A 17,554-nucleotide genomic window follows, 5' to 3' on the forward strand; every position below is an offset into this window, starting at 1 on the left:
CTTTCCATAGAATTCTGTGTTTGGGAATAAGCTTATTGATGGGTGCATTCTATACTGGATATTGAGAAGGTGCTTCTTGTGTCCCATTGATACCAACCTTTCAAACAGACTTCTTCCAAATTCAGCCTCCTTTGAAATCTAACAAATGGGAAGGTCCCAAATAAGAGGGAACTACAGATAATCAGAAAACATAATTTAGTGAAGAGAAAGGGGGAAAGTCCTACCTTGCTTTGAACCATTGCTGGCAGTTGCCGTTCGTCACCTATGAGAATGGCATGCCGGACACCAGGGAGTTGGAGGGGAATGGCTGATTCACATTCTTTAAGCTGTGCTGCTTCATCAATAACCAAAATGTCCAGTGGTTTCATCCCATCTGTGTGCAACTTAGCTGAGCTTGAGGCAGTGCAGAAAATCAGGTAAGCATGTTGCAAACAGAACTTGCTGATTGAATATTTATCCATAAACTTGGGAACAGAAAATTCTTTTTGAAGGGATTTGAGAATCTGAAGGCACTGATTTCTGCTACTATCTAGCTTGATTGTATTGGAGCCACCAACTTTGGTCTTTAAATCTTCAGAATCAACAAAGACACGCTTCAGGTCTTTATCAGTCAGAGTTCCAAGACATTCAAGCAAATGGAGAGCTTTAATCATGTCATTTACTATTCTCACTGAAATGTAGGATGTAGGTAGGTGTTTACACAAGGTATGAATGGAGAATTTGAGGTCCATCTGAATGTTGATGAATTTTTTCTTGATAAACTCCTCAATTGCCAAAACCTCTTTTTTTTCATCCTCCTGCCCTTCAATTTTCTTGGTTTCAGAAGGGTACTCTGGTTCCAGGAAATTCAATTGCTTACTGTCATGAGCAAGAATCTTCTCTTGCCATATTTTTTTGCTTTTGCCTTCTTTTAAGTTCCTAACATTTATTTTCTCATCATCCTGCCCTTCAGTTTTCATGGTTTCAGAAGAATACTCTGGTTCCAGGCAATTCAATTGTTTACTGTTGTCAGCAAGAGTCTTCTCTTGCCATATTTTTTTGCATTTGCCTTCTTTTGAGTTCCTAACAATTTTTTTCCCCCTCAACTTCTTAGAAATATCCTCCCCTATCTCTTTATTATTTTTGTCTCTTTTTTTCTCATTTTGCAAAACAGCCTGCTTTTCCATCTTTTTCTCCTCCAAATACAAAAGATACACAGCACCAGCATCTTCAAGCAAGGATATCATGGAATTTAGTTGGTGGTTCCATCCTGAGTGTGGGGCAAAGCATTTTGCAAGCTCACGAGCACGATAACCCATAAAAACATCATGAAGATCTTGGTGATCCTTAATCTTCATTCGCTTTGCATTACCATTTAACACTATATCTCCCAAGCCATATTTGTGATGCTGAAGTGACTCCCTGACCAACTTCAGGAGGCGTGATGTGACTTCCAGTAAAGCAATATTAGTCGGCGTGCATGTGAGAGTTCTGCATTTCATTTTTAAAAGTACCCAGAGCAAAGTGCCAACTGTCTTTGTCTTCCCAGTACCTGGAGGGCCCCAAATAAGCTTCACTGAACTCTTATGATTGCAACTCTGTGTAGCAATGGATCTTACCACTGCATCGGTCTGTGATTCATTGAGGTTGAAGGTTTGAAGATCTGAGAGAAGAGAATTTCCACTGATTCTGTCATCTTGTGACAGTAAGCAGATATCACAATCAACCCCGACCTATCATTAAAAAAGATGTAAACAAAATTAACTGTGAATCATAGCTTTTTATTTCAGGCTTGATACCCCCTACTTGAACCTATATGTGATACCAAAATAAGTGCAAAACATGGGACTTGCCCTCAAAATCTCTTGAATAATGTGGATTTCTACTTTCAAGAAATTCGTGTTTTACCCCCATTCATGGTTTTAAGTATCTCCGATACCGATACGATACCCTTCGATACGTATCTTAAATTTAGCCGACCGATACGATATACATCGATACGATACATGAAATTTTTAAAATCCTTTCGTATCGATATATATCCTACAATACATACCGATATGCATCAATAAACCACCAATACACATCGATACGATACGATATGCCTCGATACGACTATGAAAATTATAAAATTGAGGTAAAATATACATTTCGGTATGTATTGGTACGTATCGGTGAGTATCGATATGTATCGATCAGTACGTATCAGTATATATTGGCACGTATCGGTGAGTATCGATATATATATCGGTACGTATTGGTGAGTATCGATACGTATCGGTGAGTATCGATACGTATCGGTGAGAATCGGTCATATAATGGCCAAGATGGGTAATTTTTCAGAAAACACGATTTTTTGAAGGGTTTTTGGTCCAAAGTTGCTTTCAGCCATATTTCTCTCTAACTAAAGTGGAAATCAAGGTTGGGAACAAGGATTTTACATTTATGGGACAACTACAAACCTTGAATTCTTAGTACGATACCCTCAATTTAGTGTTTTTGCATAATACATGTTATCAATAGTTTTTTTTAACAAATTCTTTATGCAAATTGTTTATACCCTATCCATTTATGTGTGTATCTTTAGCGTATCTTAGTGTATCTCCGATACGATACGATACTCTCCGATACGTATCTTAATTTTGGCCAACCGATACGACGACCTATACCGATACTTTAATCCTTGCCCCCATTTGATTTTAATATGCATGATGCTAACTCCATATTGTCCCTTCTAGTATTGATGGAGAATGTATATAAATCTTCAACTTGCATGAATTAGCAATCTAATACTACTAAATTCTGACTATTACTCGCCAGGGAAAAAAAAATTAACTATGGAAATAATGGTTAAAGTTTGTTTCAGTTCCAACTATTAGTACAGTTTCAGTTTGAGATTTTAATACGAACATATCCTTTTTTTCTTTTTGTAACCTTTTTCCCATATCCTTTTTTTTTTTTTTTTTGTAACCTTTTTCCTTCTTTTGGGTTAGAAATTGAGAGTGGGAAGGCATATTGTGGACACTGGTTTTCCCTTATTTAGTTTTCACATGGTATCTTAGCACCTTCTTTAGAGGAAAGAAGACTCTAGTGCAATTCTTGGGAAAGGTAAGAGGTCGTGGGGCAAGGTTTTAGAAATTTGACTCAGGCTTCTTTTCAGGTTGCCCTATCATGAAGCTAATGTGGTAGCTGATGCATTATTGATTTTTGGTTGCGATCACAGGAGTAATCAGGTTTTCAATACTTATGTTGATATGTCAATTATGGCTCAGGATGCTGTTTGCTTATAAAGTTGATCTATGATCTTTTGGTCTTAAATAGGTTGTTTTTCTTTGTAATAGGGCTGGCTTGTTTTGCTTTGAGTGTGAATGTCATCTTAATTCTTTGAGTTTTGGGTAAGGGTGGATGTCTTGTGCATCCTCATTATTTTTTGCTCCTAATAAAATAGGCAAAGGTTTCCTCAACAGTCAGTTGAGAAAGTATCAACCACCCAAAATCTGTCATGTGGCATATTGGATGAGGACCAGATTTTGTGGCAGGATAGTGCGCAATGACCCCAGCCTTGTCAACTTTCAGCCCAAATGGATATTGCCAAGTGGAAAATAAAGTGTTGAAAAACTAGGGACTACTAAAGGTAGCATGGACAAACATGAATGGCTGATAAATATAAGGATGCATGCCAATACATGGAGTTTGAGGGCTGATTTAAACATTGACATGTCTATCCAATAGTCTGAACATACTTTCCTCACCCCACTAATCCCGACTTTTCCCCCCTCTATATAAATGCCAAGGTTGTGATGTATGGTCCTAAGAAATAGCTAGGATTTTGGCAAAACTGGAGTTTAGCATTGAACAAAGTAGGAACTAGGTGTGGATAAGGTTTCCAATTGGGAATGGGAGAAATTTTGATACAAAAAGAGGTTTCCTTATGAAGAAAATAATTATCTCTAGAAGAGACTAAAATATGAGAACTAGATTTGGATTTGAATTTATGTTTAGGACTTTAAAGGACAGTAGAGAGGATCAATACAAAGGGCTGGCAAGGTTATATATCGCAGATTTGAAGTTTAAATGACAAGGGTCATTTTCTTCTGGGCTGCAATGAGAGTTGGGTGGTTTATAGGATGTTGTTAGGTTCTGTAGGTTAGGTTACAAATAGGTGAGAAGCCGTCTGATGTCAAAAACAGCACACTAGATGGCAGAAAGGTTGCAGAAATATGAACTTGAAGTAGAGAAAGAAGGGGGAAGGAAAAAGCAATCAAATGTAAGATTTAAAGCATTCACACTTTAGGAAACAGTCTCACTTCATAGCACATAAAGCTCCTGGAATTTCTTTTGAATCAAAGCAATAAATAGACTTCTTTTCTTTGTTCTCTGGCATAGGAATTATGAGTTCCACTTTATCTAAAATAGTGAAGTTTCATTAGAATGATGGTATTTAGACTTTGTGTTCTGTTTGATCTGATTAGGATTATATTGAAGAAACAAATCCATAATGCTGTAGAAGTATGAAATGAGTAGCTGAAATGTGGGAAAATGCAAATATGAACAAATTCATTAAGAACCATAGTAATAGAGTTATGAGACTTCTTACAGTGGAATCAGTGGACAAGACCTCATTGATAACGCTCGTGTTTCCCCCCTTCATCTCCGGGTGCAGTGCTTTCCATATACGGATATTCGTTACCATGTTTATCAGGAAAATAGCAAAAAGTGGTTCCCTCTTCTTCTGCAGTTCTTCTTCTTCAAACACAATGGGTTTTGATGAACGGACTGTGATGAAGCAGCTTTCTTCATCTTCGTCTTCCTCATCCACAATTTTTCTTGCAGTGACAAAAGCAAGAAGATAAGATCTTCTAGGCCTGTTTAAATCGTCAATGCATACTGGTCTTACATCTGACAGAGCAATGAGATCTCCTAGTTGTGGCTCATAGAAATCTTTATCATGCTTACGATCATTCTCCTTTAAGACTTCAATCTTATAAAACAAATTTCGTGGTAGTTTATAGTCTTTATGTTTTTCAAGATGAACTATTTGACATTTAGGTGTAGCTCGGGACAGGTCCATCATGCTTGAACATAGTTCAGCATGTGTTTCCTCAATGAGGGGTGGAATGAATGACTCCAAGTAATCTTTTGCTGACAAGAATGTCTTTGGGATCTTCTTCACCTGTAAAAAAATTAAAAAATTGAGAAGACAAACCCAAATTTCTTTTAGCCTACCATGAATCATAGCTAATCATTATAATTATGAAGATTACAAAATATTGAATCATGGCTGTGTTTAACTTACCAAATTTTGTCCTAAAAGTGTAGCTAAGATGAGAATACAAACACAGTGTGTGCACATGTTCCTTTCAATAGAGATGTGGAAGAGCTAAGGAATCTTTGAAATAACTTGACTAACCAAGTTGTTTAATAAGATTATGAGCATAAGAAAAATGCCACATGAATTGAGAAGCATTGTGATTCTGATTACGGAGTAAAAGTGATATTCAAAGCTTATAATAACTATAGAGGAATAAAATTTATATGCCATACTATGAAATTATGGGAGAGAGTGAAACTCGCCTGAAAGAAAAGAAAAAAAACTAATATTATAGATAGCCAATTTGGTTTTATGCCAGGAGGTTCAACTATATAAGCCATTTATTTGTTTAGGAGACTAATGGAATGATTTATAGAACGTAAGAAGGATCTCCATATGGTCTTTGTTGAATTAGAAAAAAAAGCTTACGATAGTCCCTAGAAAGTTGGTTTCTCAAGTGTTAGAGAACAAAAGTGTTTTTAGTAAATATGTGGACATGGTTAAAGACAAATAGTGTGGTGACTATTGTAAGAACTACTGGCGCAGGGGGGGGGGACATTGTAGTGAATTTCCGATTACAATTGGATTACTTCAAGGATAAGCTATAAGTCATATTTGTTTGTCCTAATCATAGACGAGTTGACAAAAGACATTCAAGATGTGATCCCTTGGTATATGCTTTTTGTTGATGCTACTTTGGTAGTTAACAAACAAAAATATGGATAAATGTCAAGTTGAAATTATGGAGATCAACCTTGGATAAACCATTAGTTCTTCAAAGCCATGGTCATTGTCAAATGCCCATCATGACTAGAAGCCAAGAAAGAGCAAGTCTCATGTGCATTGATTTAAAATCATCCCGACTTTGCACCAAGTTGGAGTGACAAGATACCTCTTAAGAAGCTCGTTACTACATGAAAGTAAGCTAACAAGTGTCTGGGCTACTAGCTAAGAAGTCAACTTTCAAGCCTAGTTGAAATGCCAGTCGGGAAGGCTCTTGAAAGGTTAAGAAGGATAGTAAGTACACTCCTCTCGCATACCTATAGTTGTAGCTGGACTGGCAAATAAGCAAATGGAGACAAGAAGTAAGTCTTTTCATTTCTATTTGAATTAGTTGGCCTATGAGCACTCTCTCCCGGTGGTTGAGCTGATCGTAGAACATTGTTGCCTTGACTCCATTAGGGGTGCAATAATTGATTGTTGGGGGCCGAGTAAGGTTCCATCATTATGCATACATCAAAGAGTCGATGTAAACCATTCATGATAGGGAAGCGAGCTACCTTTATTTAATATTGTTGCTGAATATCATCCTTTTACCACCTCCCTCAAAGAGGCATATCTAATCGACCACTAACCCATGGAATAAGTTTAGTGGTTGGAGATGGCAAGTACTAACCTCTCCTATACCCATTCCAATGCCATCAACACCCCACAATGAAGAGATTCTCCTTCAACGTGGATGGAGGAAAACTGCCCCCCACCTCCTTTTTTTTTTTTTTTTTTTTTTTTTTTTTTTTTTTTTTTCTGTGTTCGACACATTTTTTTTTTTCTTCCAATTAAATCCTTTCAGTGGGGTAAATCTTGTTATTTCACATGTGACCCAAAAATTGTACATGACAACGATAGCTATGAAGAAAGATATGATGGTATATCACTTTTAAATTATTTTGTGAACAACCTTTTTTTGCCCTTAAAGTCCATTTCAGAATAAGACAAGGGCTACTAAAAGAAAGTTATATGTTCTAAATCCATATATAGATGTGTCATTCAGTTAGTATAAATAATAAATAAAAAATCATGATGATTTAAAAGTGGCTCCAAGAGGATGAAAGTTCAAGGAGAGGGACTTAAGGTGGTGGATAAGTAATCATAGTGGAGGTCATTTGGCGGAGTGACATGATGCTAGATGACTAAAAGATTAATTAGGAGAAAAACAAAATTACTTGGAAGAAGTTGTGAGAAAAGAAACGAACTTATTTGGCTTGACAACAAACATTATTTAAATAGAATTAAGGGAGAAGTTTCATGCACGATCATGCATGAAGCACGACAATGCGCGCCGATGTCAGATAGGACTATGTGTATGGTTGTGCACCAATATCAAATGAAATATGAAGTAACAAGACGATGCCATCAAGAAAATAATAACAATCTCCAAGAAGACAGGATTTTGTTTTTTCCAAACAAATAAAATAGCTTTGGGAAACACAAAATTTTCATTTTCAAGTTGAATTTTTGTCATATATGGGCAATCATCTCATGTGGTTAAAACTTTACAAGACATAAATGATATATACATCATTAAATTTAAATGCCTGAGCAACCACACGCATAAAACAGAAGACAATTAGAACACATAATTTCTTTTATGGTATCTATGATCTTACACTTCTTCTCTTCTATTTCTAGAAGGTAAAGCCTTATGAACATCATGAATTCAGAATGCTTTTCAAAAATGAAAATAGAGAGAAATTAAAGGTTGAGTTTGGTATGCATTCTTGAAATGTATTCTAAAAAAATCATACCGAACGCATCCAAAGTCTTCCACCTATGATCTTAAACATCTGGATCTACTATTTATTTAAGGTATATTTGCCATCTCATCTTCTCAACCTCATCATTTTGTGTGTCCTTAACACCCCATCCCTCGAATATCTCAACTCTAAATAGGGGTGTCAATACCTAAACTGAACCGGTAAAACTGCCCCAAATCGAGCCGATTGAACCTGGACTGAACTGAACCGAAGCCTTATTGGGCCAGTTTTGGTTTGACATATTATATCCCCCTTAACAAACCGAACTGCACTGAAAATCGATTGGACCCGAAACCAAACCAAAACCGATTCAAAAAGGGGACCGAAACTGAATCAAACTGCTAAGAAACCAAAAACAGTCCAAAATTCATTTAAAAAAAAAATCAAAATTTGCATAGTTTTGTATGAAAATCAAACCCAAACCGGTCAAAAAACCAAAACCAATCCGATTACAAATCGATACAAGAAACCAAAGCAAAATTGATGCCAAACTGCACTGAAACCGAAATTTCCTTATTGATTCGGTTTCGGTTTTACCATTTTCACATCGAAACCGACTCAACCCAGACCGAAAGCGGGCCGAACTGAACCATTGACAACCCTAACTCTAAATAATGGTTAAAGAGAATGAACTATCCATCCATACTTTGAAATAGTTCAGAATCGTAGTTTAGTATGATTTCTTGGAATGCATCACCGATCTAGGAGAATGCATACCAAATGCAACAAAAGTCTTATCTCTTTAACTCTAAAGCGACTAGTAGATTAAAAATTGTTTAAGAGAACAGAAGTCTATATAAGAATTGAATTGCAGCTTAGCAAACAATAGAGTTCTCTCTCTAGCTTTCTCTCACACCTGTTTGATAAGGTGGTGTTGTGTGTGTGTGTGTGGTGGGGGGTGGGGTTGCAGGATGGACATGCATGTACCATAGAAGAGTACCTTAGCTTCGAAGAGTTTTTTGTTGAGTACATCTCTAAGAGACCATGAGAAGACCAAATCCACAAGTTCTGAATTCATTTTAAGCTCTCACTGTGTCAACAAGCAGTAGAGATAGCTTTCCACTAACACCATTCTTCCGGTCTCCAAGAAAACTACCATATGGATCAAAGTACCAAGGAGGGTGTTTGTTTTCCTTTCTTCTTAGAGTTTCAAATGCAAGAGGGAAGAAGAAAGAAACAGATTTCTTTGCTCCTAAGTAAGGAAAAAAGATAGAAAAAAGAAGAGAAGAGGACCTCCTCGTAAAGGAAAGCTACCATTCCTTTCTTATTCATACTAAGAAACTGACAGCCATTATCAGTCCATCACTAAAAGGAAAGCTAATTCAAAAAGCAGAGAGAGAGAGAGAGAGAGAGAGATGGGGTCTCGAGTACTGGATATCCAATCAAATGTTTGATACTTAATCATTCTCTGAATTCTGAACCCCTGTATTGAAATCTTTGCGTGGTGAAGAAAAAGCATTGGTTGGTGTATGAATATTTGGCCGAACCAGATCTGATTTGGTTCGACTAACCCATACCCATTCCATTGTATTGTATTTCAAATATTATTTTGGAAAAATTACATGATTACCCGGTTCTGGTTTTCACCCATCAAAAGCTTCAGTTAACAAAAATACCCAATATTAAGTTTTCTTTTACAAAATTACCCATTTAAAGTTTAAGTTAACAAAAATACTTAAAATTGAGTTAGGGTTTACAAAACTATCCACTCAAAGTTTCAGTAATTAAAAAAAATACATGATTGTATGTGGAAGATGAAGAATCACTATTTTGGGTAGTTTTGTAAACCCAAACCTGATTTTGGGTGTTTTTGTTAACTGAAACTTTGGGTGGGTAGTTTTATAAACTCAAACCTAATTTTGGCTATTATTGTTAACCAAAACTTTTTGTAAGTAATTTTGTAAAATGAAACTAAAAGTGGGTAATCATGTAATTTGGTTTGTTATTTTCTAGTGCTATACCTAAATATCTATGAGGAGAGAGAGAGAGAGAGAGAGAGAGAGAGAGAGAGAGAGAGAGAGAGAGAGAGAGCGAGAGAGAGAAAGACAGAGAGAGAGAGAGAGAGGTGGGAGGTGGGGGGTGGGGGAATTGTCATTGCTGGGCCAGAGTTATAGAATATCAGGACACCACAATTGGGTCATGGCTTAACTCAGCAAAGTGACGTTTGTAGCAAACGTAGCATCAATAATATGGGATGATGGTAAAGTGTTTCAGTGATATTATTCATAGTAGAGGTGGTTTTTTTTTTTTTTAAATGGGGTGATGGGGTGAGGGAAAGAGATATTAATGAGATATATACTTTGTTGGGAAGAAAGAATTCTAACTCTGGGCATGTGTAGGCCTAGACATAGAGAGAGAGAGAGAGATAATCAATTATGGGTGTCAAATATAGTATAACTTTTTTTTTTGGTAAAAAATATAGTATAAGTGTACAACTAATGGAATTGTCTAAATAATAGCTTTTCCTAATCTTATAACGTTCTTTTTATCGCTTCTTAATTATTCCTTAAAAGTTCTTTAAAATGCTATATGGTAGCTATCTTAAGGATTCTCACAATAGGCATGTAAGAATCCTACACTTAAAAGGGTTTCTATTTTTGTCTTTCTAATTATTTCTGTTATTTCCAATTGCTTTTTATTTTTTATTTTATATAAAATTTGTTTCTAATTACTTCAATAATTTAATAGAGGAGATTTTTCCTTGGGTCATAGACATGGTTTTTTTTCCATGAGACTTTGTTTGATGGTACATGAGTACATGACTAGGGGTTGCAACTTGCCCCAGCCTGAGGTCAGTTATATCCAATCTTAGCAAAATTATGTTAAAATGCTTACTGTTAGGATTGAGAGATCTCCAAAAAGAGGTGATTTAGATTAAAAATATAACGAAAAAATTATATTCAAATATTAGAAAAAAAATCAAAATAAATACTGAAGCAAAAGGGTTTTTTAACACACCCATCCATTCCCAAGAATATGAGAAAGAAAAGAATAAAGTAAGAGATACTACATAGGCTGCATTTGGTAACATTTCTTGTCAAAAACAGAAATTTCAGTTTCTATGTCAAATGTCATTTTTCTTTTGTTTGGAATGAAACTGGAATGACGGAACTACCTTTTGTCGTCTCGTAAAATTTTTTTCTTTTCACTTTTTGTTCCAAAAAAAATAAAGAAGCACACCATAAATGCACCGAACACTTTATTCAGTTTTTTCGTTCCCATAGAACAAAAAAATTCCTGAAACATTTTTTTAGAACATTATTAAACGCGGCCAGAGATTTTAGAATGATTCGGGCAACCCCACGTCTAGTACCAAGGCTCTACGGGCTCCTGGATTTTCACTATTTCAATTGCTTTTCCTATGAAATAATCAAACCTTTATATTAGGTTTCGAATTCGGCTTCTCTCCTTAGCGCCTATCGCCCAATTCTTGTCCATAATCATCTGGACGAGTGACATGTGGTGAGGCGATGATCCAACAATTCTTGACATCTCGTTCTCCAAGCCTTTGTTAGCGCCTTGTTTTCTATACTTTTCTCAAACCTTTGAATCATTGCCTTGCCATATGTCGTTCATTCAGGTAATTATAGGCCGATCTGGAGATGAGCCGGATCTTTAGATTTCATGACTCACTACAATGTGATATTTCTTGTGGGAAAACACCTCACAAGGGTTAGTTATTTTTTCTTTGTGGACCAGGTTTTGAGGGGTCGAATCGAAACGGTCAGATAGATTAGGATCGTCGGACGGATTGGATTCGACCTTGATCGATGCCGTATCGATGGATCAATATAGATAAAAACAAAAAAGGTTTTTTTGCACCAAAAAAAAGAGATATAAATAAAATAGTCTAAAATACAGTATTTTAAATTGAAAACAAGGGTATTTCTGTCTGATCTGAATCGATATCGAGTCAGTATCCGCCTTCATCGATCCCATTCTCGATACTGAGTTTCTCAAGCCTCGCTATGGGTTGAGCAGTTCAATAAGAAGAACATAACTTTGTGTCTAATCTTCGTTTTCGAAAGATTATAGAACCAAAACTTGGAGGTTGGGTTGAAGAGGAGTGAACAAGAGCATTGGAAAAGCCATTGTCAGATGAAACCATTGCGAAGCAGCAATGAAGTAGAAACAAATTAAAAGCAAGAAAAAGAAGAGTGCTGTTTGGGGTTGCTTTGATTTATATTGAACAGAGATACAACCCTAGCTTTGTATAAAGGTATTTCTTTCCATACTTCTCAGTAGAAAAATCCAATAATATGTAGGAGAGATGTCTTAGCAAATGTCTGCAATAGAAGAATTTTAGATAATTTCATAGATTCTTCTTTAATCTGGATGTATGCAGTAGCCTTGAAATACGTAGGCATTTTGAGCCACCAACTCTTATCCCTGCATTCAACAAGCACAACAAGCCTTATATCAGCACATGTTTTACAAGCTAATCAACGCAAATTAAGGAAAATTCTTCCCAAAATATTAAACACAAGAATATCTACGACAACAACAAGCCCAACTGATTGGGGTCGGCTACATGGATCCGAGCAAAAACAAATATTGTTAAAAAAAATAAAAATAAAAATAAATAAAATAAAATCCTGCAAAACTACTCAACAATATCCCACCTAAATGAGGTCAGCCACATAGATCCTAGCCCTCCAAACAGCTATATTCGAGGTCATCCTAGGGTCAAGACCTAAAATATGCACATCTTTCCTCACTATTTCTCCTAGGGATTTGTAGGCCTACTCTGAGCTCTTTAGTTCCTTCAATCTGAAGATCACACCCCCGTACTGGTGCATGACCTACGTTGAACATGACTATGCCACCACAGCCGACTTTCTTGGAGCTTATAATGTATCGAGACAACTCCCAAATCAGTCCTAATATGGTCATTCCTTACCATTTCCTTCCTAGTTTTTCTGCACATCCATCTCAACTTCCTCATCTCTAATACACTTAATTTCTCTGTATGACAAATTTTAACTGCCCAACATTCCGCCCCATCCATCATAACTGGTCATACAATAGTCTTATCTAATTTTCCTTTTAGATTTAAAGGAATACATTGATTACACAACACTTTGGATGTATCTCACCATTTTATCCATCCCACTTTAATTATCTGTGAAACATCATCATCTAGATCACATTCTTTAGATATTATTGACCCCAAATATCGAGAATAATCACTTTGCAGTATCTCTCTTTCAATTCTCAATTTCACATTTCATTATCCATCTAAGAGTCACTAAAGTTACATACCATTTACTCAATCTCTGTTCTACTTATCTTACAACCTCTACATTCCAACGTTGATCTCCATAAATCCAACTTAGCGTTAATCCCTGTTTTAAAAGATAATCACTTTGCAGTCTCTCTCTCTCTCTCTCTCTCTCTCTCTCTCAATTTCACCATTTCGTTATCCATCTAAGACTAAGAGTCACTAAAGTTGCATACCATTTACTCAATCTCCATTCTACTTATCTTAAACATCTACATTGCAAGGTTGATCTCCATAAATCCAACTTAGCGTTAATCCCTGTTTTTGTCTCTCCAGCATAAAAATATCATCGGCAAAAAGCATACACCACGGAACCTCCTCTTCAATGTTCCTAGTTAAATCATCCATGACAATCGTTGTTAAGTAGGGGCTTAAATCAAATCCTTTATATAACCCAATTATGATTGAGAATTCGCTATCTTGACCTCGCAAGGTTTTGACACTAGTCATTGAAACTTCATACATATCTTTACTTATTTCCCCATACTTACTTAATACCTTTCTCTTCTCTAGTGCATACCTGATTAACTCTCTAGGTACTATGCCATATGATTTTTCTAGATCAATAAAGACCATATGGAGATCCTTCTTGATGCGGATCTGGGTTCCAAAAACAGGAATTGGATCGCTTAGGGCCCACAATAATGACCAAATAACTCAACACAAAAATAGAATGGCAGAATTGTAAACACTAGGACTCTTGTAATAGGGTGGCAGACTTGTAAATAATCTGAAATTCCTAAGTGATAGAGGGGTCAGTCAAGTAAAGGGGACACAAGTGGGATTAAGAACAATAGAGATGGGTAATAGGGGAAAACAACAAATAAAGTACTTAAGAGAAAAAGGAAGGCTTTAAAGACTTGGGAGAATCGTGGGAGAGAGGAGTAGTCTTCTTCTCTGCTTCTCAAACCCAAGGCGGAAGTACCAGTTGCAGCTTCATTGAAGAAAACTTCTTCATTAGAGCTCTGTTTGATCTCACACTTTAGGCCAAGGTCCCCAGGTCAGAAGCCTCTTGGATGCAGTCATGGGTCACCCAAACAGTAAAGGAGAGGAGGAGATCTGAACCTGTAACTCAGGTCTGGCGATGGATGCTGTTTCAGATCTGGTCGCAGAGTTATAGTTCACAAACCATAAGTGTTTTCGACTTCAGATTCAGATATCTGAATCGCCTTAGGGCTGGCTACTGTTGCTCCAAGTTTCGTACCAATAGCTTAGGGTATGATGGAGATCGACCCACTTGTGTGGTGATGCTAACGTTGCCCAGAAACGGAGTATATCTGATCAGAGTATAAACAGAAAGAACTAAAGGGATTAAGAAGAAGAAGAGAAGACAAAAGAGAGATTGCAGGGAAGAGAAGAAGAAGACTCAACGAAGAAGAAGAAGAAGAAGAAAGGGGAAAGAACAGAAGAAGGAGATGGAGGTCACGGCAACCATTGTTAAGCAAATTTAAACATTCAATTTTCAAAAATCTAAAACTGAGTTATTCTCTATTACATGACTAATATAAAGGAAAAATCAAACAATAAATGGAAACTACTTAAAAATGGAAACTATTCTAAAATTAGAAGCTAGCTAATTTCATAGGAAATTATTTCTAAAACAAAATAAAATCAAATTAAAAGAATTTTTTTATCGATCGTGCAACTGTATCTGCTCTTCCGGTCTTAAAAGAACTCGACTCCGTCGAGTTAGCTCGTGCTCCCAAGATACCCTTGTAAGTTGCTCGCTGATGAGGTGGCATGTATCTCGAAGCGGAAGATGCGAGCATAACACTAAGAGGAGGGAGGGTAGGGTGACGTGTCACTAGAACAGGAGTCAGTCGACGACGTGGCATGTCTGATAATGCGTGTGACATCATTAAGTACATATGACCTCCTTGCTTGACCTTGATGGTGTTCCACGCGCCATCATAGAGAATGTATACATGTCGCTGCCAAGGTCGCCCTAGAAGAATATCGCAGTGTGCTAATGGGGTGACCAAACAAGTGACATGGTACTGTAGTGGCCCAAACTGTAGGTGTACTCAAACAACTGCAGTGGCCTCTTCTCGAGCTGTGGGTCCAAAACCTCGCACGTGAATCTTCTTGAAAAGTTGCTTCTGTGGAAGGTTGTGTACTCGAACAAATTCAGTAGATATAAAATTTGCCTCTGCCCCAGTATCAACAACTGCATGAACATCAGTATGGTCGGACCCATGCAGGAAAGTGCCCTTCTGTCTGAAGAGAGGAGCCTTATCAACTAGTCTATTCGAAAAAGATGAAAGGCTAGCTGAATGAGCTTCTACATCCTCATCTTTATCAACAATAATATCATCGTCCTCGAGGGGATAAGGATATAAATGAGATTCATCTTCACTCTTCTCTGTTGGCTGCTTCTCTGCTACGTTCACAGAACGAGTCCTGTTGAGACACTTGTTGGAATAGTGACCCTTCTCGCCACAACAATGGCATATGATATTCTTCACCCCAACACTATCCTTGTTGAATTCTGACCTTTTCTCTTCAACTCTGCGAGCTTCAGGCCTCTTTTCCTCCATACGTGGTGGAGGTCTATAAACTGAAGAAGTCTTGAGCATACCCTTCCAATAAATGGACTTCTCTTCAGCTGTCTTGGCATGAGCCGTTGCCACATCAACAGAGCTGAAATCAGTATTAGCCAACTCAAGTCGAATCTGAGTACTTAGCCCACTAATATATCGCATCACCCGTTGCTGGTCTGTTTCCTGAAGCCGACACCTTGAAGACAGTTTGTGGAACTCGAGGGTGTAAGAATCCACATCTTTGTTCCCTTGTTGCAAGTTAAGTAATTTATGGAACATTACCTTTTCATAATTAAGAGGAACAAAATTTTCAGTCAGGATCTGCTTCATGACCTCCTCATTGGTAACGGGTCCAAGTCTTCTGACAAACCTTGCATGTAGTACATCATCCCACCATGAACATGCATACCCAATAAACTTGGTGATGATGAGTTCACACTTCTTCACGTTTGGAAGAGACTTATACGCAAAAATTCTCTCTACTTTGGTAAGCTAGTCAAGAAATTCCTCAGGTCCCTTTTCACCACTGAACTCGGGAACCTCAACTTTGATGCCATAATCTCTGTCAGAAAATTACCGGGTAACATCCTGGGGAACAACTGGATCAAGTTGCTACCTCTGAGGTGTGTCTTCGATCCGTAAAGTGTTGAGTTGAGGAGGTAATGTAGAGGATCCTTCTTCAGTTCGCTTGTCGGACCTCTTCATAAAGGCAATCATCTCTTCCATAAACTTATCAAACTTGGCTTCAGTCCTCTCAAGCCTAGCATCAGTATTCTGTTGGTTCTTGGCTAACTCAGGGTACAATTTGTTCAACTCAGCGTTGGTAACGTTACCTGTCATGGTTAGGGAAGTGCAGGAAACCTGACTCTGATACCACTTGATGCGGATCCGGGTTTCAAAAATAGGAATCGGATCACTTAGGGCCCACAATAATAACCAAATAACTCAACACAAAAATAGAATGGCAGAATTGTAAACACTAGGACTTTTGTAATAGGGTGGCAGACTTGTAAATAATCTGAAATTCCTAAGTGATAGAGGGGTCGGTCAAGTAAAGGGGACACAAGTGGGATTAAGAATAATAGAGATGGGTAATAGGGGAAAACAACAAATAAAGTACTTAAGAGAAAAAGGAAGGCTTTAAAGACTTGGGAGAATCGTGGGAGAGATGAGTAGTCTTCTTCTCTGCTTCTCAAACCCAAGGCGGAAGTACCAGTTGCAGCTTCATTGAAGAAAACTTCTTCATTAGAGCTCTGTTTGTTCTCACACTTTAGGCTAAGGTCCCCAGGTCAGAAGCCTCTTGGATGCAGTCATGGGTCACCCAAACAGTAAAGGAGAGGAGGAGATCTGAAACTGCAACTCAGGTCTGGCGATGGTGTTGTTTCAGATCTGGTCGCAGAGTTATTGTCACACCCCGTTCACCCTGAACCGGAGCGGTGACCGAGTTAACACCGGTTAACCCAAACCTGTCAGGATCATCAGATACTGTATTCCACCACAGCATACACACACTAACATCAATTCATCAGATCAGCAGAAGACTAAGTTTTACCTGTAAATAATTCCCATATACTTGATACCCAAATGGTGATACAATGATTATATACATTTGGGCCCGAAGGCATGATATATATACACAAAAAGAATAAAGTTCAAATATCAAGTACATACAGGAAATCATCAAAATCATCAGAGTACACAGCTCGGCTCGGTATCAAGGCTGGAGCTCAGCTCGGCATCAAGGGTTGTGCCCAGCTCGGCATCACATGGAAGAGCTCAGCTCGGCCTCAGTAGTGGAGATCAGCACGGCCTCCAGGGTGGAGCTCAGCTCGGCCTCAGAACTGCTGTCCTGCAGCACAGCTCTCACACGAGCAATCTACGCCGTGCTCAAACTCCTCAGGGGTCCACC

The 17,554-nt window shown here is 37.7% G+C and overlaps 1 protein-coding gene across 1 annotated transcript; it reads right to left on the reverse strand.

Moving 5' to 3' along the window:
• LOC122060794 (probable helicase senataxin) lies at positions 1–9,531 on the reverse strand (the record flags this gene model as incomplete). Its single annotated transcript, XM_042623895.1, has 4 exons — positions 8,765–9,531; positions 4,577–5,152; positions 225–1,712; positions 1–138 (listed from the first exon to the last, which is right to left on the reverse strand). Coding segments are annotated over exons 1-4 (2,280 nt in total), but the record flags the coding sequence as incomplete, so codon positions are not given.
• Between the last annotated feature and the right edge of the window lie 8,023 nt (positions 9,532–17,554).

Source organism: Macadamia integrifolia, chromosome 14, assembly GCF_013358625.1.
Source record: "Macadamia integrifolia cultivar HAES 741 chromosome 14, SCU_Mint_v3, whole genome shotgun sequence".
In the NCBI taxonomy this organism is placed as follows: domain Eukaryota; kingdom Viridiplantae; phylum Streptophyta; class Magnoliopsida; order Proteales; family Proteaceae; genus Macadamia; species Macadamia integrifolia.